Source organism: Ascaphus truei, chromosome 4 (genome assembly GCF_040206685.1).
Source record: "Ascaphus truei isolate aAscTru1 chromosome 4, aAscTru1.hap1, whole genome shotgun sequence".
Lineage (NCBI taxonomy): Eukaryota > Metazoa > Chordata > Amphibia > Anura > Ascaphidae > Ascaphus > Ascaphus truei.
The window spans coordinates 105,099,173-105,123,835 of record NC_134486.1 but is presented as its reverse complement, the minus strand read 5'-3'; the positions used below and the strand labels follow the sequence as shown (position 1 = coordinate 105,123,835).

The 24,663-nt window shown below is 40.7% G+C and overlaps 1 protein-coding gene across 1 annotated transcript; it reads right to left on the bottom strand.

Moving 5' to 3' along the window:
- Positions 1-287: 287 nt before the first annotated feature.
- On the bottom strand, positions 288-24,663 carry TTL (tubulin tyrosine ligase). Its single transcript, XM_075596344.1, has 7 exons — positions 24,175-24,663; positions 19,725-19,803; positions 16,035-16,264; positions 12,515-12,650; positions 10,779-11,048; positions 10,146-10,289; positions 288-7,881 (listed from the first exon to the last, which is right to left on the bottom strand). The coding sequence occupies exons 1-7, from the start codon at positions 24,329-24,331 to the stop codon at positions 7,767-7,769; spliced, it is 1,131 nt and encodes a 376-aa protein (XP_075452459.1). The 5' UTR covers positions 24,332-24,663; the 3' UTR covers positions 288-7,766.

The following is a 24,663-nucleotide window of genomic DNA, read 5'->3' as shown; positions in this document are numbered from 1 at the left end:
ATTTGCATGACATTACCCAGAACCCCTAGCTGCAGTGGAAGCACTGCACGCTAAGAGATAATGGTAAAAAGTAGATTTGCAGACTTGAGACAGGTGAATGTGCTATGACGTGATATTTTTATTTGCAGACATATGAAAATTGATCCATTCTTAGTCAGTTTTCATAATTGACCCTCATGTCTAATTGTATTGCATGTGAAGGCAAAATAAAAAAGGACTTCACCCTGTCAGTGCTTTGGATAATCACCAGAACATTATAACATCTAGTAAAGGACACATCCACAACATTAACATCATTCAGGTTTATTATTATTGGACACAACCTTGGTGTTTAAATAAGATGACACAAAGAGAACAAATAAAATACAGTAAATCAGAGTCTCATTATATGGTTATCATCAGTTTGTCAGGGTTAGTTATATAGAGACCGGACAGATAAGGACCCCCCAGTCAAACACAACTCCATCTAATCCAGGTTAGCGGACGTGGAAATCTCTCCCATGGGAGAACCTTGGTGAATGGAGTTTTCAGTCATTCCATAATGGGATAAACATCGAAAGAGACAGGAACATCTATGCTATCAGAATTTAAAATGCACAGTTAATACATACAACCTTAAAAGCCGCCCACAGGCCACAGAGGATCCACTTAAATACATTTTGGACAAACTATTCTAACATTTATTACAGCACAAGTTCCTTCTGCTCGCTGGGGGAAAAAAAAATCTACATATTTTGTTCTTACTATTTGGTGGGTGCACTCCGAATATATAATAAAAATGAATAAAATTACACACACACAGGCCGCGATTATAGTGATGTCACGTGCGCGAAACATGCTTTGAGGCCCAGGATATCTGGAGGCGTGGCGGAGGCATGGCTGTGACATCACGTGAGCGGTTTGCTCTCATTGGCTGAACCGCACAAGTGACCCGACCGTCGCATGGCAAAGACAAATTCATTTGTCTGGCCGAGAATCGCGCGCTCTATGGCCAGCCTCATAGAGGTGCGCACAGGCACCATCATCGTGGCCTAAGCCAGTAGTTTTCAATCTGTGCTACATGATACACAGCTGGAAGTCGGACGTTTCTATGGGTTTCACAAAATAAACAAAAAAAATGGTAATGGCAGAAATTTCACTATTTTAGACACCATGAATGTTATTTTTATGCTATATTTAATATCTGAAAATATGAATGTTTTATATGTTATATACGTTTTTTGAAGGAGTTATTTTTTTTTTTTTATAAATAAACATTATAGCAATAGTATTTGTAGGCACATATGATATATAGGCAGACGTTCTGTAGTCATTATACATGCTGAAGAGTTTGTACCGAACAAAGAGAGAGTTTGCCATTGTAACCCCTAATGTCATTGAACTAGAAAACAGCGGGGGGGTGGGGGAAGGAAACGGTTCACAGGTCACTCTTACAGAATAGGCAACTACTTTAATTGTTTTTAGGGGTTTCTGCTTTAAAAAGGTGATAAGTCAGTCATAGCGGGGTTTTTTTAATAAGAAATTAAAAACACATTCAACAGAAACGTAGGGGTTATTTATTAAGATGCAATAGTGCAGATCGGGGTGCTATCCATAGAAACTCTTAAATTAAGTTAGAAGGAATTTCCTTGCACTAGTGCCCTGATAGGCACAATCAGTTTAATGATAGTATATATAAAAAAAAAAGTTTTACTTCTAAGATTTTTAAAAATCAAATGACCATCTCATTCCACACAATCAGGCAGTTTTCCTATATACATGGTCAGTGAGTTTAATGGGAAATTATATATATATATATATATATATATATATATATATATATATATATATATATATATATATATATATATATATATATATATATATATTAGTGTCTGTGTGTATAGTGACACTCCACTAAAAGAATCATTAACTGCCAGGGTGCGACATCTTGAGAAAGGCTCCATTGCGAGACAAAACATTGATTTATTTGAATGAAATTTTCTTCAAGACCTAGAGTGCCTACGTTCCCCACATCAGTATGTATAAACACATAGATTGGTGGGGTTTCTCCTGTCAGTTACACAAACACACACACACACCACCTACCTATTTGTCACAAAGTAGGTGGCACTGCTGTTTAGTGGGATCATTTAAAATACAGCTCTCAGCTATAAAAAAAAATATGGTTGTATTTGTAAATAGCTGCAACAAATGACCATGCAAGTTTATTATTAGCATTAGCAAGTTTTAAATTCTGTTTAACATTTGTTCAGGTTTTTCAAAAGCGACACACAAATAACATACAATCATGTTTTTCTTTTTGCCTTCAATAAATAGTTTTGTAGAGCAGAGAGCTTTGCATTTAAGATACATAAATAATCAAATGACTTTGTAGCAAAACTGCAAAACCAGCCAAATATTAATTATTTGCAAAACATTCATATGGATGAGTGGCCCATCCGAAGTGCCATGTTAAAAAAACATTCCCCAAAACAAAGAATGTTTAATGTAGAAAATAGTAAAAAAATTAAAATGGCTTAATGCAAAGTTATTCATTATAATAGTATAAAAAAAAATATTAAAAAACAAAAACAAATGGGATGATCCAGAAGGCGATACCGTTCCTTCTAACTGTTGTAAGGGATCAATCCTGTTCATTGTAATAACACTGTGGAAATAGTGCGAGTGGCATTAAAAAAATGGTATCATTGGCAAACAATACTGCAGTGTTACATAATAGGTAAAGAAGAGTACGTAGACGTGTTGGCCTTTTCTTCCATGTAGTAAGGTAACAAATGAGGGTGGAGTAGGCAATGTGATACCTTCTATTGGACCAGAAGGTGGCAGAAGAAGATACTCTCTATTGTTCTTATAGTGACCTGTCCTAGACAAATCGGGAGACACTGGAGTAAGATCATGTTTGGGAATAGATACAGTTATACACACCCACATACTCTCCATACCCAAACTCGATACAATCGCTGTACAATACTGTACACAACATCTTCTGTTTGTGCACTTCTGCCATACCTGAAGAACCACGTGAGGTTCGAAAGCTTGGAACTTATATCTGTTGTTCCAATAAAAGGCATGCTACCACCTACTCTTCCTCCCTCATTTGTTACTATAAGCTGTTACAAAAAGGCAAAAAACATGTTAAGATGGCCAATTCAAAATAAAAGCAAAACTGGACCAAATTCTACGATAAAGCAGAGAAGGCAGAGAAGCCAGATCTGGTCTACAAAATTGGTTGGTCTAGTTTAATTTAAAGAGCTATACGGAAAACAAATACACATTATTACCACCTTCAGTAATAAAAACGGGGACGCCATGTCTCACTGAAAAGATTAACAATTTTTAAAAACACCTTAACTGTGGAGATGGGACCATAGAATGGTACTGCCACAGGCTTACTACAGGTGCCCAAGTTACATCCCAGCACTGTCGGGATAGAAATGTGGACAATATCGGCAGGCCAATGAATAAGGGAAACCGCAGCATTACCAGAACACTGGAGGCGCACATTTCCTGACTGGTGGCTCGTGGTAAGACAGCTGAAATAAAAGGGACAATCTCCCCTAGCGACCAAAATAAACTAAATTCCAGTAACATGTTTAAGGGGTAATTTATCCTTTTTTTAATTTTTATCTAAATCTGGACACATTTAAGTGTGTTTAAATATAAAAAATATTTTATTTAGACTAGGGAAGGGTGTGATTTCTTCTAGTTACTTTTGTCTGACGTCACTGTGTATTCGGCAAGAGTTCGCACAGCCAGAGTCCCCACCTCCCTTTAACTTTATTGTCCTCTTGCAAGGACAGCGTGGGATAAGGGTAAAGGAAACGTGCAAATGTACAAACACTTCCCCAGAGGCCCCCAAAGTAATGCAACTTGTAATTCATTTCCACAAACACCAACAATAAAAGCGACCAAACCTTTGCTATTAGTATTGTCAGATGTGTTCAGGGAAAGCCAGTTAGATTGTTCCATTGTGTTTGAAGTATGTTTTATGGCCGGCTATGTGAGATTGCCGAATAGGCCGACAACATTGGGGGGAAATTGGGGCAAAACGTGTTGGGGCATTTAACATCTGGCCTGGTCTTTCATATCATTACTGTGGCCCGGTCTGTGCAGGAGGATTATAGCTGAAGGGAAGAAGCAGCACTTACTCAAACTGCGGGACTGAAGCAGTAGCACAGTGGTAATGTCAATGCTTTTTAAGCAATGGAGGTCTTAAAAAAAGCCAACATAGTGAACTCAATATTGGTAAAAAAAAACATTGCTGCATTACGTTTGCAACCACAAAAATAGTCTAATTTTGATAACTTGAAACGCTTGCTTCACCTCCCAGTCATCAGTCTACAAAACACTGAGCCAGCTAATTCACATTGAACCATAAATAAGTTAATCCAAAAGTTATTGAATGAGCACTTGAAGGTTAAAGTGTAGTCCGTAGTCATTCCTCTTGGCAGGGTTTTGGATATTGCTCCTATAACAGCGGCCACGTGACCCTGAAGCCAATGTGTCCACGGCACTTCTTACCACTGGACATTTTTTAGCAGTGAAGGGGTTAAAGTGTGACTATTCATTGGATACTGATCACACACCAGCCATTGTACAATCATCTTGAAGTGGTGTATTGTGCAGTAAGAACATGTACACAGAGTGACTGCAGAGGCCAGCGCCAAGTGGCTCTGAATTGTGGGGCCTGCTTCATAATATCAATCTCCCTACTGTATTACAAGAGCTGCCGTTGAGTTTTATCCCATTGCTGGGCATAGTCCTTAAACCCCACCCTTTCTCTCAAATCCTAACTGGGAAAGTTGTGCCTCAACCACCTCCAATATGAAATAACAGACAAAGTGTAACTGAACAAGTGCTCCTCCAATATACCTTAATAAGCCACAGCGACCCTGCAAAGTCACAATTGCCATCTGAATCAACCCCTTCCCTGCCATAGAAGCCAGCGACACATTGCGTTGCTTGCCCCTCTGGCAGAGAATGGGTGAAAAAGCTTTTCCTTGTAGAAATAGTCCTTGTATTTCATCGTATTCACTTGAACTGCTTCTTGCAAATTTTAGTTACAGAAAAAAATTAAAATAAAAAATAAAAAAAAAAAGGATGTAAAGTCATTGTTAAATATGGGCAACATTCTGAATGTTATAATAAGTTCCTTGCAACCCAGGCTAATCCCCTTGATTTTGGAATATTGGTTTGCCATTATTCATGCACCCGTTTCCTGAGAACAGTAGGCGTTGTATATGTTATGTCATTTTCTCTGGCTTTTTACAGTACAATGTATGGGCATCACTTTCAAAATCTAGTAAACAGGTCTTAAAGTTGTGGAGCAAACTTCACAAAGGCCTATTCATTAAACTGCTCATTTGTAGCTCACAAACTGGTGATCAATATGTACAGGCAAATGTAAAAAAGCAGAAATGTCTCATTTTCAATAAGATTTTCCAGTACGTAAACATTGTGTCCAAAAAATAAAATTAAAAAAAAACAACCTCATTTACATACACTGTGTATGGCAAAAGAGGAAGGATTTTAATATGTAACATTCAGGGCTAAGATCTCTTTGAGAGTTGCAAGCTCAACAAATTACTAATGACTGTATGTTGACATTTTTCTTTTTAAACTACATGATGGTTGAAAAAAAAAAAAAACGAAAGAAAGAAAATATCAGCGTCATTATTTTAACATTATTTTTTTTTACAGATTGACGTGTAAAAACTATTACAGCAGCCCATGTGTGTGTGTGTGTGTGTGTGTGTGTGTGTGTGTGTGTGTGTGTGTGTGTGTGTGTGTGTATATGTATATGTGTATATATATATATATATATATATATATATATATATATATATATATATATATATATATCTTAAAAAAATGTAAAATCAATGGGACTGCACCTTTAGTTCCTTCTGTGCAATATCCTTCCATTATATACAAGCAAAGTATCAAATCTCGCCTACCTAAGGTAGCCAAGAGAGAGCTGCAAGATTTTACCCTTCAATTCCTATATTATGAGATACTTAAAGAGGCAATCCAACCCCTTTTTTAATACAGGGTTGAAGCACGGGGTCTCCAGAGCTGAACCCCATTAATTTCAGCTTCGAAGACCCCCTGCTTCTGGAGATACAGACCTCCATTGTTGGTGCCGGTAGCCGCTCCAGAGTTCACATTATGGCTGATTTTCAAAGCTCCCGGGTCCTGCGGGCCAATAGGAAGCCGTGACGTCATCCAGTGCAGCTTCCTATTGGCCCATGTGACCGGGGGCTTTAAACTGCAGAGCGATACCAGCACCCCCATCAGAGGTAAGTATCTTTGGAAGAAGGTAGTCCCCGGAGCTGAAATGAATGGGGTTCAGCTCTGGCGACCCCCTGCTTCAATCCTGCATTAAAAAATAACGAAGAAAAAATGGCTTACATTGCTCCTTTAATGTTGCAAGATTTAGTACATAAATGTACACATTGCATGAGATAGACAAGCCAAAACAAAGTCGCTAACAAAAATGGAGACTTGTCACATGGTGTTGACATGCAAGAAGTGTTGAATGAAGGAGAGATGTCTTTCCAAGCGATATCACCCTATACCGCTCGAAAAGTAAATTCTCGCACCTTAATGAATAGGCCCCATAGTGTTGCACGGCTGAGTGCTTCTATTGCGAATCGAATGGGTTACGGTGTGAGACTGCAGCACAGTGCAGGCCCCATCGGGTCTGTGGGGGATAAATGACTCATATTCTAAAGTAAGGGCACGCTACATGTCCTGTTTCAAAGGCCCACCTTTCAATATACTTCGTCAAGTCATATTACCCGGGGCCATGCTGGAAAGGAGTTCAGTTCCATTCACATGAATGGAAATAAAATCTTCTCTTGCAAGAAGCATAATGAAAATGAGCCATAGTTCATAGGTGAGAGGTGAGCAACTCCAGTCCTCAGGCCCACCAACTGTTCAGGTTTCCAGGATATCCCTGCCTCAGCACAGGTGGCTCAATCAGTGGCTCAGTCAAAGACTAAGCCACCAGTGCTGAAGCAGGGATATCCTGAAAACCAGAACTGCTGGCGGCCCTTGAGGACTGGAGTTGCCCACCACCTGCCATAGGTGCGTCGGATCTGTGACTCCGCTGTTTTGGCCTTTTGTGTGTCTGAGACGTCACAAACGCCATGCAAAGCATGCTGGTCCACTCCACTCATACATGCCTGCTAGCTAGGAGCTTGGCTAGAGAAACCATGATGCATGTCATCAAAGCGCAGAAACTGGGAGAAAAACGACAAGAGGAACCAAAGTAGGTCATTCAGAGGAGAAGCGCTAAGGCACTACAAATATGCAGCAAGGGAAGACCAAGTCTTCCGCACATTCCCTTTGTATAGAGATGAAAGTCACAAGCTTTGATACACCTTGCTTGTGCTCTTTACTTAAACTTGCTAGTAAAACTGTGTTCATTTACAGAAAGTGCAGAGCTCTCCCGTCCTTCCAAAATTGTTGAGCTGTATCATAATTTCCTTTTGTTCATCTACCCTTAAATGAAGAAAAAAAAAAAAAATAATAATACTTGAAAGAAAATGTTTGGCATGGAAAAGCAAAGCACCGTCCGATTCACTTTGGTTCATCCTGGAGTCCTTAGATATTCCATTGCTTTTCATTCTTTCGGCGTGTCCATTGTCCTTGCATGTGGCATGATACTGCGTAGATTAGTAGTGATTTGTGTCTCTGACAATAAATAAGTTGCAGCCGTGCTCGAGGATGCGTGTGTGTCTGCAGATAAGGCATTGTCCCTAGAGCTTGATGAATACAGTCTCCTGGCTCTGCTTCTGCGCTGTGTCGCTGAGCGGAAAGACACTGGAAATGGCTAAATCCACAATGCCTTGGCAAAGCTCTGCGTAAAGTTTCCTACAAAAAAAGAATGCACCATGTTAATAATAAATGTTTTCGCCCCTATACTGCTATAGGGGCCTGCAACAAATTGCAATGTGAGAAGTTCAGCAGTACATGATTATATGGGGAAACCTTTCTCCTTGTTCTCTGCACGTTTGTTTATTTGCTGCAGCCCTGAATTAATACGGTGGAATTTCTACAGCATTTTATGATACCCTAAGTCAGGGGAGCGCAATCTTTTTCTCCTGCAGGCTGTCCCCCTTGCCCCCTTACCTTGGTTCCGGCGTTCTAGGCATCATGATGTCACGTTGCTATAGCAACGTGACATCACATGACCCCGCGGCGTCTGAAGCCGCCTGAACCAAGGTAATGGAAGTTTACAGAGGCCTTTGCCGCTTCCCCGGCACTTAATTTAAGTGCCTTCGGGAAGCGTGTGGGGTCTCTGTAAACCCCGCACACCCCCGCAGATAATCTCGCGCACACCTGCCCTAAGTAACCGCTAAAAAAAAGCCATATATATGCAGTAGTAAATTTCCCATTAGGCCCACCGGTCCTAGGGTGGCAAAAGTTTTGTTTTTACCCCTCATATATAGAGATCCCGCTCTCTCACAGATTGCCGGAGGAGAGCTTGGGGCCTCTGTAAAGGTCTCTTACCTCCTCCTTCTATAGCATCGCGGCGTCAAATGGTGACACATTGCCATGTCAACGTGACGTCACATGGTGTTGCGTTGTCATGGAAATGCATCGTCATATGACGTTGCAGCGTCATATGATGCTGCAACGCTGCAGGCGGAGGGGGCCCGGGATAAGTGCCTCTGGGCATCACCCTTTTAAACCCGCCACTGAGTATATATTACTCATCCGGAGATGTATAGAATTGTATATTTCTCCAATTATCCTTTGTGAGGTTACATTTGCAAACCGAATTAACATTTATAAAACAATAAATTATGAATCACCCAATAACATGCATTAAGCACTATATAAAAAAATATTTAGCAACAAGTTATTTTAAACATACTGTACGTCTCTCTTTGGGAAGCGAGTTTCTTACATTTAAAGTAGTCTATATTGGCTGCCCTAGTAAATACTTGACTTGACCAGCCACAATTTAAAGAAACTAAATAAATTTGTGCCACTATTTCCATTTTTGATCACAACAGATTAGATGTTCCTCCATAGCAGCTAAATGCTACTTCTTGCTTTCTCAATAAAAGCTCCTTATCTCAGGTCCATGTGATAAACAAACGGTTTATTAAAGTGATGGATAAACATTCTGTCATTCTCCTCATCACTCATCTACTCCTGTAATCTGGATATACTGCCATATAAAAAAGTAATTTATTCTTAATATGCAGCCATTTGCAGTTGCAATACAAAATGGCTTTAGGCTACTCAGGAGTGAAACATTTCCCACTGGGTAATTGATTTAGTTGCAATACGGAAGAATAAATTGTGAGTGCCTCATATTTCTTTGGCTTCATCTTTCTGCCAAATGTATCTGTTTTAACCATTGATTCGGCTTAAATGACCCCTAGTATTCATAGAAATAATTAAGCGCTGTTCTAGATTAAAAAAAAACCTGTAAAGCTAACACAATAGTTTAAGAGAAACATGGCCACTGTCAAATTAATATCAATGCTTGAAAGGACAATCCCTTCCATGACTAAATTGTACTATTCGGGACGGGTGTAAGGAGGAGGAATCCAGGCGATTGATTCCTCTGTTTTGTTTTTACCAAAATCTGACACCTGTATGTATGTTTAATGATTAAAGTTTGTTTGTAAACATGGGGAGAGGAGACATTTGGCGGCTTCGATTTCCTCTGGTTTGATCTCCATTTGTGTTAAAGAGTTTTAACAGCCAGAGCCGCTTATCATTATTGGTTCTCTGTTAAGGGTAGTCTAGGGGTAAAGAAAACACTTGATTGACAAAGATGCCCCGTCCCATTCAGGAACCCCTAAAAAAAAAATAATCAAATACGCAATTCATTTCTAGAAAAATACCATCATCCAAATATGTGCTTTAGTATGGTTACATTTGTGTAAGGAAGGCACTTCACTTGTTAAATGGTTTACATAAAGGTTGCTTTTTAGCTGGCTTTGTAAGATTGCCCTTCACATGACCTTTTAGATTTACTTTTTGTGCTCTCCAACACAATTTCAAGCAGACATGACAATTATAAGTCCATCAACAGGGGCCATGTCCCCGAGACATTTGCAGACATAGAAGAAAAATAAAAACCAAATGACTAAATGAATACAGAAGAAGTGCCTTACTGAGCACAGGCAGGCGCTCCATTGACTTCAATCAGCCAGACTTTCAGATCCTTGTCCACCATGAAGTCAAAACCAAAGAGCTGGAAACTCTGGTAGGGCAGATGTTTAGTGCCGATTGCAGGCTCTATGCAGCTCAGACAGATCCTGATGAAGGAAGAACAATAGTTCTCATATTGTACAGCTGGACAGACTGAATTAAGTTGGATCTAACATTCCACTCCAGAATCCCCATGTTTAGCATGTTACTGCAGGAATAATGCATTACACACAAAACTATGCGTGGAGGCTCACACCATGTATTAACGGTACATTATTTAATACGGTAAATCCAGTGGGTCAAACTCTATTTTACAAACACAAACAGCTGGTCAACCACATAATATTGTAACATAATCCCAAATCTAGGAAGCAAGATTTTTTTTCTGGGTCATAACGTGGTGAAAAGCCGTCCAGAGACTGTCTTATTTATTCTTGTAACAACCCAGACTCTGGGAACATGTCAACCCTGTTCTCTTCCCTCCTCCATGATTACCATCAAGTGCAGAAGTGAAGCATATAAAACTGCTGCTGTTCTTAAACAAACAAATGACATCCCTCTCAAAAAGCAAAAAAATTATAGTATCCACGAGGTACCTTATTACTTGCTTTATCTGCAATAAGATGCTACTTTCAAGGCTCACATTCAGTGAAGTCACAAGATACCGATTAAACTCTTCAAAGAACATTTCGTTCCCGTCCTCGTACCGCCCATAGTTTTTGGAATGCTCCTTTTGAATGCAGTGGTTGGTCAAATGGCAGGTCATGTCCTGGAAGTCAGAGTCGTTATAAGGTTCAGAAGAGGTCCGCAAGACACCCTCTTGATAGAGGTAGATGTTGTACTGATTGTCTACAAGGACCCAGCTTCTGGAAAACACCAAAGAAAGAATTGTAAATATAGGAAGCGAGAAGAGTCTGCCATCCTCTTTTTTTTTTCCCTCACCGTCTTCACTGCTTTTTCTTCTCAAAAACCTGTAAATATACTTAGAAATAGGTTAGAACAAAGTCGCCCTTGCACACTCTGCAAAGGAGAGTGATGTACAACCGTTCCAGTAACGTGTAGTCTCCCTCGAGCAGTATCAGAGACCCGCAGCTCGAATGAAAGTTTCTAAGTATATTTACAAGTGTGGCTACTGTTTTTTTATAGGAGTAGTTACAAGTGGCATAAATTTACCCAGTTATTTAAAGTTCTAGTCCATTCATGAATATGGGCTCTGGGTTAGTCTGCCAAATACACTATTCTAGAGACAGGTAGTACTATTGAGCTACAAATCAGGATAAGTGTCTCCAATATTAGTAGATAACCGCATACAGCAACCTGCCTATATCATAGACTAATATCACAGTTGTTATCAGTAGCTGTTACACTGGTCACAGACTGCTAATCAGCCTAACAACAGATTGAGCTGTGGATTAGTTCCATACAGGGAATACACTATATGTTTTGAGTCTCTGGCTTGTTATCCACTATTGTGCTGTGGACTTCTTTAGCTGTAGGCATTGGCATACTCACTGACTAAAAGCAATTAAAAGCTCTAGCCCATTTATAATATGGACGCTGGGTCAGTCTGTGAAGCATACTATTCTAGAGACAGCTAGTATTGTTGAGCTACAAATGAGGATAAGTGTCTCCAATTTCAGCCAATGCATTATTGTTCCAAGAAGCTGCTACACATGTTGCAAGCTGCTCATTAGCTGATTTACAGACAGAACTGTGGATCAGTTCCACATAGGCACTACACTATATGTATCCAGCCTCAGGCTCATTACCTACAATTGAGTTGTGGATAACTTTAGGCTCTGAAACACTCATTGCCTCAAAAGCACATAACACAATCATTCACATTTGGGCTACATCCTATGAACAAGCTGCCTGTTCATCTATATACTGGTTATTACATTTACACTTTATTTTTGCCTTTCTGCATTCTCTACTAAGGTATCATTACATCAACTATCCCCTTAGTGTTAATTGATCCAATCAATCTCAATTCACTTTTTTAAACTATTGATCCAGGGTACTATACTATACCCGACATAGTATCAGTAGTTTGAGTCCTTTATATATCTATTTTTAACCACCTTTATGTTAACATTTATGATTATTAAAGATCAAGTTTTAATATTGACATTAATCATTTGAATCAGGAGTGTGAGTGCTACATGCTGGATTCTGTTTCTCTTAGAGTATCATTTGTACTTCCCCGTTCAGCTTCCTCTCCCCTATCAATCTACTACTTTACACTACAGCTGAAGCGGGGCATTCTCATTGTGTTCTGCGCACAAGAAATAGCCAGGCTCTCCACGTATGTGAAATAAGCAAAATATGTCACCTGATATCAAACTTGCGGTGACCTGGTTCTAGTAACAAAGGGTTTTCAAGGTATTTCTGAATTACGTGCACTTGGCCTTGATTGTCTATAAAGTCGAGAAGTTCAGTGGCTTCTGAGGATATAAGAATCCCTTCTCCTAAAATACAAAAACAGGGGGGGGGGGGGAGGGGAGAACAAAAGGTAAGAATAATCTTTCCATCACCCATCCTCTAGGTCCACTAGGAATGTGATATTCTGAGCCCGATTCACAAGCGACAACCCCACAATTTCCCAAATTACAATATCAGAAGTAAAAGGAATGGCAAACACTAGCACGTTTGATACATATAGCGCAACACAAATGTGATTTGGTGCGGGAGCCATGGAGATATTTTCATGTAGGAACTAAGTTTGGGAACAAACGCTAAGGGAGTGATTCTATATGCTGCAACCCGTCCGTTCTGCCACTTTGGAGCATATAGAATTATCCGCTCAGGTTTCAGCCTCACGGTGTATTTCAAAAGTGAAAACTCTGCTGGCCGCTCCCCTTCTTGCAATTCGATTCCTTACCTCCTTAAGTTTTGTATTCTGTCCCCTGCTCATTAGACTGGACAGCCCAGTTGTCCCTGTGATCTGCTTCCTTTCTATTCTATAGAGCTAGGATTTTGTCAATTTATATTTAAGCCTACAGTACATTTGTCGCTTTTCCATTCCTTCCCACCCCTAACCTTCTTTTCTTTCTACTGTAGCCCATTACCGAAAAAAAACATGTCATTTACTATTTTACAAAAAGAGACTACTTTTTTTTTTAATATAAATGTGTGTATATACGATTATACACACATTTTTTTCTCTAATGTGGGAACTTAAAAACTTAGTAGATGGCATCACTGTTAACCCCTTTAAGCCAGGTAAGGATTGGGGTAGCAATGCGGTTAAAACAGAAGTACCACCTACTCAGTCATGTTTAGAAAAGTAGCCAAGTAGGAAGCCCCTGTGGAAACATAACACAGTATATGTTGCAATTCTGTATACTGTACGTCCTGTAGATATAAGATACATAAAGGGGCACTAAGAATTTAAGAACCACCAGTAATAATGTCATTAGGGTCGTCAAGTGTAAAAAGCAAGATACCAATACGTGCAATGTTAAAGAACTAATTTGATCTTGCAACAATAGAAGTACATTGCTGTATAACTTGCCGATTCACCTTGTACTGATCTGTCAAATGTAACAGCTCTGAAAAGAAACCCGATACAATATACATTCATTCTGAGTATCACTAGAAGGATGTCTCCAAGTTTAAAACGTCATTTATGAAGACAAACCCGGGACAGCATGTCACTTCCTCCCAAAGAAAAAAAAACCCACATCTGCTGTCCTCCCCACCCCTGGAAATGTTAGTTATGCAGGGCACAGTCATTGTAACTCTTTTGCTGCCTGGGAGGCCTGCTATGCAAAGTATTTGTATGCTCTGGCAGCAAAGCTGTAACGGAGATTCAGGACACCATCGCCACAATGCTGTTTTATAAAAGGTCTTTTCCTCACACACAGAGGATTTATTAACTTTAAAAAATGTTTTCTACTGTAAGTTTAATAAAAGATCAAAAACACACTGTAAAAACAGCAGAAATACCCTCCAGAAGCCTACAGGAGTTTAACCCACATACGGTTAGTATATCGTCCCCGAGAATGTAGGTTTTTTTGTGTTATAAAATTATTATTATTTTTTTTTTACTGCACGAAGCTCTGGGGAGATCTCTATTTTATTCTTCTCCGGACACTTCAGATTTCAAATGCTTATATCTCCAGAACGGAGCATCTGATTGTAAAAATAAAGCATCATTAAAAACAGTGTTGCAAAGGGCAAGAAAAGATCTCTTAGAGCAAGTATATAAAAAAAAAAAATTACAGGTTGGTACATAATACCTTCCAAATTAGCATTTTATATCCTTTTTTGAAAGGGACTATCCATAATACATCAGAAAACGTATACATATTTAAACAGCTTTTCCCCCTGCTGCTTCAGATCATTTTTTATCTTCAGGGGAACTACATACAATGAAAAGAGATTCAGAGAAACTACAAACAAAGAGGCCCCAATGCACGACCAATAGGACAAAATTATTTAGGACATTACTTTTTTCTATATTTTTTTTTCTTCTGTAAGTATGGGTCATTTAAGTGCAATCTTTTGGCCAACACCTTTCAAGTCTGTGACTACATCTAGATAACCCTATCAGCAGGTTCCTACACTACACTACTATGTCATGTCTTTTTCCCACTTCATTCAGTTGATTAAAAAAAAAACAACAACAACAGGTCTTATCTTGCGTTACCATGAGAATTGTATTGCTTTAGTAAAGACATTTACTCTGGAAAGATTTTCTGAATTTGTACTATTCACAGACTTCTGGTTCAGTTTCAGTATTCAGACAGCCCTTTGAATTCAATAACACGACAGCACATTAACGATGGTCCTACTATAGTGAAGAAAATGTTGGCTGTAGTATCACAATACGTTACTATAGATATTAATTTGAATACTTTAGGTGTTACTGCCTTCTTTAACAGAAACTTGCAGTTACATACTACACATCGAGCCTTCTTCTTCTTTTTTTTTTTTTTTAATTAATATGCTTAAGGGACCAAAGAGCAGGGATGTCAGAGAAAAGTACTTTCACTACATCTTCAATAATGAACCTAGTAACTAATTAGCAATCCAAGCCATTTTTTTCCTTTTCTTTCGTTTTTTTTTTTTAAATACAAGATTGTAGCAGGGGGTCTCTGGAGCTGAACCCCATTCATTTCAGCTCTGGGGACCTCCAACTTCCAGAGACACTTACCTCCGAAGACGGTGCCAGCATCGCCTGCAGTTGTCAGCTCCCTCGTCACATGGGCCAATAGGAAGCCGCACCAGATGACATCACGGCTTCCTATTGGCCCGCGGGTTTTGAAAAGCAGCCATATAGTGAACCCTGGAGTGACTACCGGCACCCACTATGGAGGCGAGTACCTCCCAGAAGCAGGGGGTCCCCAGAGCTTAAATTAATGGAGTTCAGCTCCGAGGACCCCCTGCTACAATCCTGTATTTAAAAAAAAAGTCTGGGATTTCTTCTTTGATGCACGAGCCTTCATTCCCCCTCTCTTTTCTTTCTTTCTAAATATTACTTGAGCCAAGGGAATGGCAGAAAGTGGTGGTGGGGGGGGGGGGGGGAGGGGGTGTTACCCAAAGGCAATCTATGGTCCCTTAACCTATGTGAACCTCCTCACTTCCACAGATAGAAGTCATTATTCCACTAGGCAAGAGGCAGCAGATTGTAACTTTCTATTAGTGATTCTACAGCCATGTTTGTAGTTTCTTTGTATCACACACTAGCACCAGAAAACACCTCAGAAACTAGGGGTCCCTGGAGGTCTCAGCAGCTCCCACTTTATGTACACACACACTTATTTTAATCACTTCATATTCTGTTTGTTGAAGACCATTATTACAAAAATAAAAAGTACAGAAATTGGCTGTTGACTAGGGGGTCTAACCTTTGGCACCTGACGAGGATTTGGCTATCCACACATTTCCTTCCCCGCTGTCCTTTTTGTTGTATGATGCCAGGAACTCTTCTCGCTCATCTGTCCGGGAGCTGTAAATGAGGTCATGGAGACCATTCCTTGCCTGTGTCACCGGAGTCTTTTGATAGGTTGGGTAAATCACGTAGGATTCTGGGAACCACATGTAGGATTCTGAGAGCTCCGGGCTGGTCTTGATTAATCTGGTGAAAGAGTTGGCAAGACTATTTCTGACATCATAGCCTTATAGCAAATATTTGAAGGTGCAGTCCTACATAGAACAAAAGTCAGCTCATGCTAGGGGTAGGTTGAATGGGTTACATCTGTGTGTTTTGTGGGGGGGGGGGGGGGGGTGGGGAGGGGGAGTAAGACAAACAAAAGACAGAAGATTTGATTTAAACTCTTTGGAGCCGGGAATCCTTTTCCTAATGTCCACTTTTATGTTGAAGTGCATATTCCTATTACATTTTACGTGTATTACTGCTGTAAAGCGCTATGTACATGGATGGCACTATATAAATAAAGATATACATACAAGATAAAGGGACTAAAAAATACCATGCCTTATTTTGTTTTCAAGAGATATCAAGCACCCAAATTAACCCATTAAACAAATCCATGCATATATTTGATTTATTCCTATGTGGGACTCTAACATATTAAATACATACATACATTCATTCCCCCAGTCGATTATAAAAACACATCTTTTGTTAATGTGTCCTTTTAATAACCTTTTTTTCCACCCTTCGGTGAGCAAAGCAACACCCATCAGATGCCACACAACACCTATGTGTCTATGAAGCCAATAACCGTTCAAGCACTATTATGTTCGTCTCCAAGAACAGTCTTTGTTACAAGCTGTTCTCTAGGGCAGTACTTAAAAGCGATTGATTACATCACATCTTGGCTGAGGACAATCAGCACATCCTCTCTGCCAACAGAAAGGCCACGTGACCAGCAAGACCCGGTGCAGTCATTAACTGTCTGGCAAACATTGTCTCTGTCTGCTGCTATCACCAATTTGCAACCAGAGTCAGAACGGTAATTACATTTGCGAGTAACATCAAATGCAACATTATTGACTTTATAGAAATGGAAAAGAATCACGGGCACAGGCAAGTTTATTGTGCAGGAGATACTCAAGAATGCTAACTTTTGGGACATCTCATGCTTGGGTAAGGCACTTAACCCTTTGAATGCCCTGGGAAGTAGCTACTATGCCATGGGGTCTGGAATTCTGTCTGTCCCATGACGTATCAGCTACTCCCTTCCCCCCCTCACCCCCCCCCCCCCCCAAATGCTACTTTCCTTAGGGGAGACCGCGTAATTGTATTGTATTGTATGTCTTTATTTATATAGCGCCATTAATGTACATAGCGCTTCACAGTAGTAATACACATGGTAATCAAATAAATAACAGATCATGGGAATAAGTGCTTTAGACATAAAAGTAACATTAAGGAAGAGGAGTCCCTGCCCCGAGGAGCTTACAGTCTAATTGACTGTAATGCGCTGCTATGGAGCTCAGAACATGATCTGTACTGATGGCGGAAAGAGAGAGGGGCGTGACTCCTCCCTAGCCATCATCAGTGATGGCACGATCACGAGTTCCGGAATGACCGCAGCACTCTGGCCCTGCCGCCCCTCCAGCACTCAAAAGGGTTAAACCCATGTAGTGAATGGAATATGATCACTTCCGGTCCTGCCCATTTTTAGCCATGTAGGATATGCCTGTTTTGGTTACTTTTTTAATTTGTTGTTAACACATTATTTTACAGGTAAATAGAAGGCGGGGAAAAAATGTTGCGAAAGCAATCGGATGCTTTTAGATTTGCGGGGTTTTATTAATTCAACTGTGCTAGTGCCGGCTGGGGCATTATCACATGCAAACTTCCATTAATAAAGTAACCACCGAAGAATTACTCGCTCCCTTTTTAGATGAATTAAAAAGTGAAGTCCCAAATAGCTCGCAAGAAAGAAATATTGTTGTATAGAAGTGAGGCCACTCTCTTCCTTAAACAAATGTAGTCATCCTTAAAGCAAACCATGTCACTTTCGGTTTCTTTGACGATGAAGAGAGCTTTGCATGGACACAGCAAGTCGTGATTACATGAGCCAGATGTCACAGTGGTGATATCTTGAATGGAAGGGAGGGACTTGCTCTTCCGTTCAGATTTCGTTCCCCGCGAACGCCATCTCCAGTACTAAATGAGCATTTAAATAAAATAAAATAGGCGTAAAATAGCTATGACGGCGTGGGGTTCCGTGGTGTAGCTACATCAGGGGCCCTGACCTCCAGTCCTCAAACTCAACCTACCCCATCAACAGGTCAGCTTTTCAGGATATCCCTGCTTCAGCACAGGTGGCTCAATCAGAGGCTCAGTGGAAGTGGGATATCCTGAAAACCTGACCTGTTGGGGGAGGGGGCTTTGAGGACTGGTGTTGAGCCCACCTGAGCTACATTATAGGGTACCCTCTGGGTTAAGAAGGAAAAAGCCACAGCAGGAGATAGCTCTCCTGTGGCTTTCCCCTTTTGAAAATCGATACTCCTGAGTCAGTGCTCTTAAACTAAATTTCCCACGTCTGACGGATCAGGAAAAAATCTGCAGAAGTCCCCAGAATAGGATTTTAGTTAAATATAACCCAAAATATACCAATGTTATTATATTAATTACTTGGAAAACAAATAAACTAGTGAACAGTGTGAAGATTTTTTTTTTAAGTTGTATCACACATTTTTACTAAAAGTATTTAATGACCTATTAGCACAAAAACAACAAGTAATGTAAATAATATTTTAACGCCTGCAAATTTCCTTTGTTTTGTGTTACTGTGTGACTCTGAAATGGGGGTTAACAGTTTTTCTAGTTTTCTCCACCCCAATGTTAAGGTCATTGTACACATCCATCAGACACAAGGCAGTAATAAGGGCATTACAGAAGGTTTCTAAAAAACCACTGTACTGTAATGATAAACTTTCAAAAATAATGCAAAGTATAGATTGTAAGCTCATCCGGGCAGAGACAGTGTCTTTAAAAATTCCTACGTACCATCCTACATACCGCGCACTATACTATAATTGTGAAGCGTTTTGAGTCCCATTGGGAGAAAAGCGCTGTGTGAAATAAAGTTATTATCTATAGTGGTCTAAATTTTACCAAATAGTAGTTGTTGCCTATTAAACATATTGCTGACATTTTCGTGTCTTAGGTGGGACTGAACTTTATAGAGTACCTGTGTAAATTATTTTATTTAGCTACAATCAAAAATGGGAGCAGAACCAGTCGATCTACAGACCAATGGAGGCTCTTTGCAGGCGTGACCTGTGGACTATGGGGTGTGCGCAAACTGGGCAAGGCGGGATTTTTTTGGGGGGGGGAGGGTGCAGGCGGTTGCAGAGGCCCCGCGCGGTTCCCCAAGGCATTTAAATTAAATGCCGGGGGATCGCGCGAGGCCTCTGTAACCTACTTGCCGGGTTTCAGAAGCATTGTTGTGCCGCGTTGCCAAGTAACATCAAATAACGCTGGTAAAAAACAGAAGGGGGGGGGGGGTGAGCACTTGGGGGAGCAGGCAGGGGGGCGCAGCTCCAAAAGTTTGCGCTCCGCTGCTCTAGGAGGTGAATATTGAAGAAAAGCAACAGAGAAAAATACAAATACTTACTTTACCAAGGAAGCCTTACGACAAAGCTTATCAGCACCGCGGTAGTAATTTACCAGCTGCACAAGTCCAGGCTCATGACCTGTGGGCACAAGAACAGATCAGAAACTCATTACAGCAGGGGGTGGCCAACTCCAGTCCTCAAGGGCCACTGACAGATGATATTCCTGTTTCAGCACAGGTGGCTCAATCAGTGGCTCAGAAAACCTGACCTGTTGGTGGCCCTTGAGGACTGGCGTTGGCCACCTCTGCATTACAACAAAGAAAAATCGGTAGCAATATGTAATGCTGTATACATATATACATGGCCTCCAAGCAATTAAAATAAGCTTGTGACAACTAAAAAAGTATCCACTCTCCAAAACATCACAAAGTAAGCCATTTAATTCATGGATGTCCTTCTGTAAGAGAGTGAGTTAGTTGTATTTATGCATCAGGAATCACGTGATTATCAATTAAAAAGGGATCTTTCAGAAGATCAAACTTATGAGCAAGCTCATGCGTTGTAAGATCTTTAGAAGCATATCTTTTGTGACTAGCACACACACACAAAATAACTGAAGCTACAGTACGGTGCTACCGAGATTATTTTGGCCTCCCCAATTCTATTACAGTACAAGCTTACATGCCTGTTGGTAATAAAACAATAAGTTAGGCATTTATACAAGATGTATTACAGTCAATAGATTAGCAAACGTGATCTGATGGTTCTGAATCAATAGGACCTTAAACATTTTAACCTACATTTAAGTCAATGGCTATTCTTCCATGGCCACTGTTTTTGTAACAAACTCTGCTTTAGTTTTTTGCATCGAGATGCTGGGTGGCAACAAAAACTGACAAGCTTTACATAGGGCAGCATTTTTGGGAGCAGATTGTTAAAAACGATGAGGGCAAAATGCTACATTGCACTGCAGCCAACTGTACGCAGCTCTACAAAGCAGGACAAGCAGCTTCAGTGTGCACATATTGTTGCTTGTCAAGGAGGTGGATACTTTATAGCTAAATTATATTAATAGCAGAGAAATAGAACATCTTATTTAAGGTGGTCTTATTGTCCCTTGAGCCTATCTATACCTCACAGCTATAATTTCATATCTGGCTATAGGCACAAGTAAAGCAGTAAAGGAGTTAGTGCTCGGTGGGGTTCAACCTTTTGTTGGTTAAGGCAGGGGTGCGCAAACTATTCGCGCTGCGCCCCCCCTGCCTGATCCCTTGGTGCTCGCGCCCCCCCACCATGCTTCCCGGCATGCGGAGGTCATTTGATGCCGCGTTGCCATGGCGACGAGTCATGTGACGTCACGTCATAACGTTGCATTGCCATGGCGACGCGTCACAAGGCCGGCTGAATCAAGGTAAGGTCGCGCATATAGTGCCCGCGGCGTCACCCGTCGCTGCTACCGAAAGTTGTATTTTGCTTTGCGGCGGCGTCGCGGGCGACCAGGCCATTGATTGGTTCGCGGGCTGTCACATGAGGCGACAGCCAATGAAAAATCAAATATTCCCGGCTTCCAAAAATCGCGTCGCCACCGTGCTTACTATATGCGCACGCGGCGGCGACAATGCATTTGTTTTTGGCCAACGTCGCGTCGCCGGCACTATAAGCGCGGCCTAAGTGATGTGTTGCAGAGGCCTCACGCGATCCCTCGGCATTAAATGCCTCGGGGAAGAGCGCGGGGCCTCTGCAACCGTCCGCGCCACCCCAGACAAATCTCGCAACCCCCAGTTTGCGCAACGCTGGGTTAAGGAACCCTATAATTATATTGTGAAATTCTACAGCGCCCCAACTCTCTCTAAGGCTACGTCCCAGTGGCCACGGCGACACGCATTGGCTTCATGTGTTTTGAATTTGGCTTTCACTATGGGCGTACCCCAATAGTGCGTCTGAGATCAGATGCATTGTAAGGAACCCCAACCCTCTCTAATAGTGCGTCTGAGATCAGGTGCACTGTAAGAAACCCCCAATGCTCCCTAATAGCGCATCAGAGATCAGATACATTGCAAATTTCTCTGTATTTAGTACATTTTTCAAATGGCTTAAAAATTGCACAGAACCCTTTAGGGATGTCCGGGGAACCCCTGGTTGAAAAACACAGAGTTAGTCTAACTACAGATTACCTATGTCTTCTGATGGTTCATCTCATTATCAGTGCAGAATTACATGGAAATCTGCCTTTCACTTGGAAACCGAATTTTAAGCAATATTGGGTCCTACATGAATGGCCGCACAAAGGGCAACTTAATTCAGCAAATCTACAATGGTTTGTTCACATGCATCATCTCCAAAAGATGTGGCATATATTTGTATGACGTGGTCAATTCGCTCCCCTACAAATCCCTAAATGTGAAATGCTGTCTGTAAAATGTTAGACTCGGTAACAAAACACAAAAATAATCACTCAAATAAGATAGTAGTAGTAATAATTGCATCAACCTAAAATGTAAAGGGCACGGTTTTCCACTTCTCACAGGTACCCATCCTCAGATATTCTTCTTTACACCAAATCATGCTACAAATTGCTACTTTATCAGTATAGTCAAAACATCTAATCCGAAATGTCATTTCAGATCCTTTTGTGCAGATGTTCCTGGCCTGACTCATCAAGACCTTCATTTCTTTGTAGGCACACAAAAAAGTAGCAGAATCTTAATTTTTCATAAAATATAAATTGCTGTAAACCCAAACCAATCTATTTTTAACCATGGACAAAAAAAGTTGCCATGCTTTTTGGAACAAAGGCCAACATTTTAAACCTTTGTAGGGTGTTTTTTCCCCACCCACCATAACCTATAGTGCCTGGCTTGGACCACTGTTTATCAGCTTCCCAATGCAGAACAAGTGACCAAGCTCAAAACTGATTAGACCAACAGGACGAAACGAGTCTTTAAGTTAGTCCACTTCTGCACCTTCCTTGTCCCAGACTTCGCTATATAATTGATTTAATGCAGCAGGCAATAGCTCCAGGGGAGTCAATGTAATTAAGTGTATAGGAAGCGAAAAGTGACACATCCAGTATTTTGTTTTTATTTATAAAATGTTTTACCAGGAAGAAATACATTGAGAGTTACCTCTCGTTTTCAAGCATGTCCTGGGCACAGAGTTATGATTACAAATAATACATTGTTACAAATTCATAGTTACATATGTGAACAGGGTATACATTATATACAAGACATTGCATGTACAGTTAGAGATAATATATATTAAAAGGTGTAGATAACAGTTACAGAACAAATTAAAATGTGAGACAGTAGGCGCTCATTTGCATGTCACTACTTAAAATTGTTGCTTGAAGCTTAACCACTGCATAGCATGTGGTAATGGAGGGAATGTAGCAGGAAGACATGCAAATACTGTCCTGGGTATTCTGTCTTTGCTACTCTTGGTGAAGTGGTGTCACTTTTTTACCCACCTTAACCTAGTTGTTGCTAGGGCATTCCTTAACCATTAGTCTGCCCTTATGACGTAATAGTGCCTAATTATTATTTTTTACTGCACCACACTGCAAATTGGCTTTTGCTGGTATCTTTCTTCTCAATTCCTCCCCTCACAGAAAATGAATATTGCAGAATGATTCGACGGGGCCATTCTATATACCAAGGGTCACACAAAACAGTTGCTTTAAATATTATTGTAGCTGTTATCAGAACCAATACATATGGCAAAATGTTAACCCAGTAATGTGTGACTTAATTGTGGATGGCATTTTCTACTCTTAATAAATTACTCAAGGGGAAAAACAAACAAAAGAGCAAGCGCCTCACCTATAAGTTAATAATGTAACCATTGTTAATCAAGTATATAATGTGACAGAATAGTACAATAAAAATGTGACAAGTCTTGTTGTGAACCTTACGAAGTATAATTAATTATTTGTGAAATACACACACAACTCTGATAGACCATATAGAGATGGTCCATAATAATTCCTGTGTGTAAAAGGATATGACCTTTTCCCAACTTAGATTGTAAGCTCCGCAGGACAGCGATTTCCTTTCCTATTGTCTTACTTTGTTGCACTTATTTATTATAAAATTCCCTGTGCTGGTTTTTGTATCTTTTGTAAAGTGCAGAGTACACCGTGGCCGCTATATAAATACATCACAATAATGATTGTATGCAGCGGAAAGATCAGAATGCTAAAAAGTAGCGAGTACCCCTACAGACCAAAAATAGAGATGCAGTTGAACTGAAATAGACATCCCTCCCTTGGTGCAGTAGGGAGGCAACACCCAAATCTGCACCATGCAGCTCCCGTCACTGTCATATACAGTATGTATCACGTCTTGCAATATCTGTAACAGTGCTAACACTATACACCTGCCTGGGCTCCCTACAAATGCTTGGGACACAGCTGAGCAAGCAAGCCAGTGGGTAGCATTTGCACTGGACACAATAGCAAGGCAATGCACCAACACAAAGAAATTACTTTGCTCATGTTAATAGTCTTACCCAGTCTCCCAAATGGCAGCCGGTTCCTCTCCCCCAGCATCAGGTTGAATCGGGGGTTGTCTCTTTTCAGTCTCTTCCACTGCCCAGTTGCAAGGAGGATTTTCGACACTTCGGCATAGACGGTGCTGTTTTCATCTCTCACCACGAAAGTGTACATGTTTGCCACCGGCTCAATGCAAGCTTCCCACAATCTAAAGGCACCAGGGCTATATATCTATAGCCTGTTATTGTGTGAATGATTGCTCCCATACAGCATCCCATGCAAAGCTTCCCCCACCATGCTATAGTTTCGACATTAGCTCCCTGTACAGTGTATCCCATCCACTATGCACATGGTATGACCCCCCCAGCTTGCCTGCTCCTGGATAACTGTCTCATGTCTAATTTGATGCTGTGGGTTTGCAGTTATTGATCTTATATGGGAACCAAGAGAAGAGAAGCAGCTGCAGCCTTCCAGCTTCTATTATCCAGGCAGCGGCTTCTCTTTGG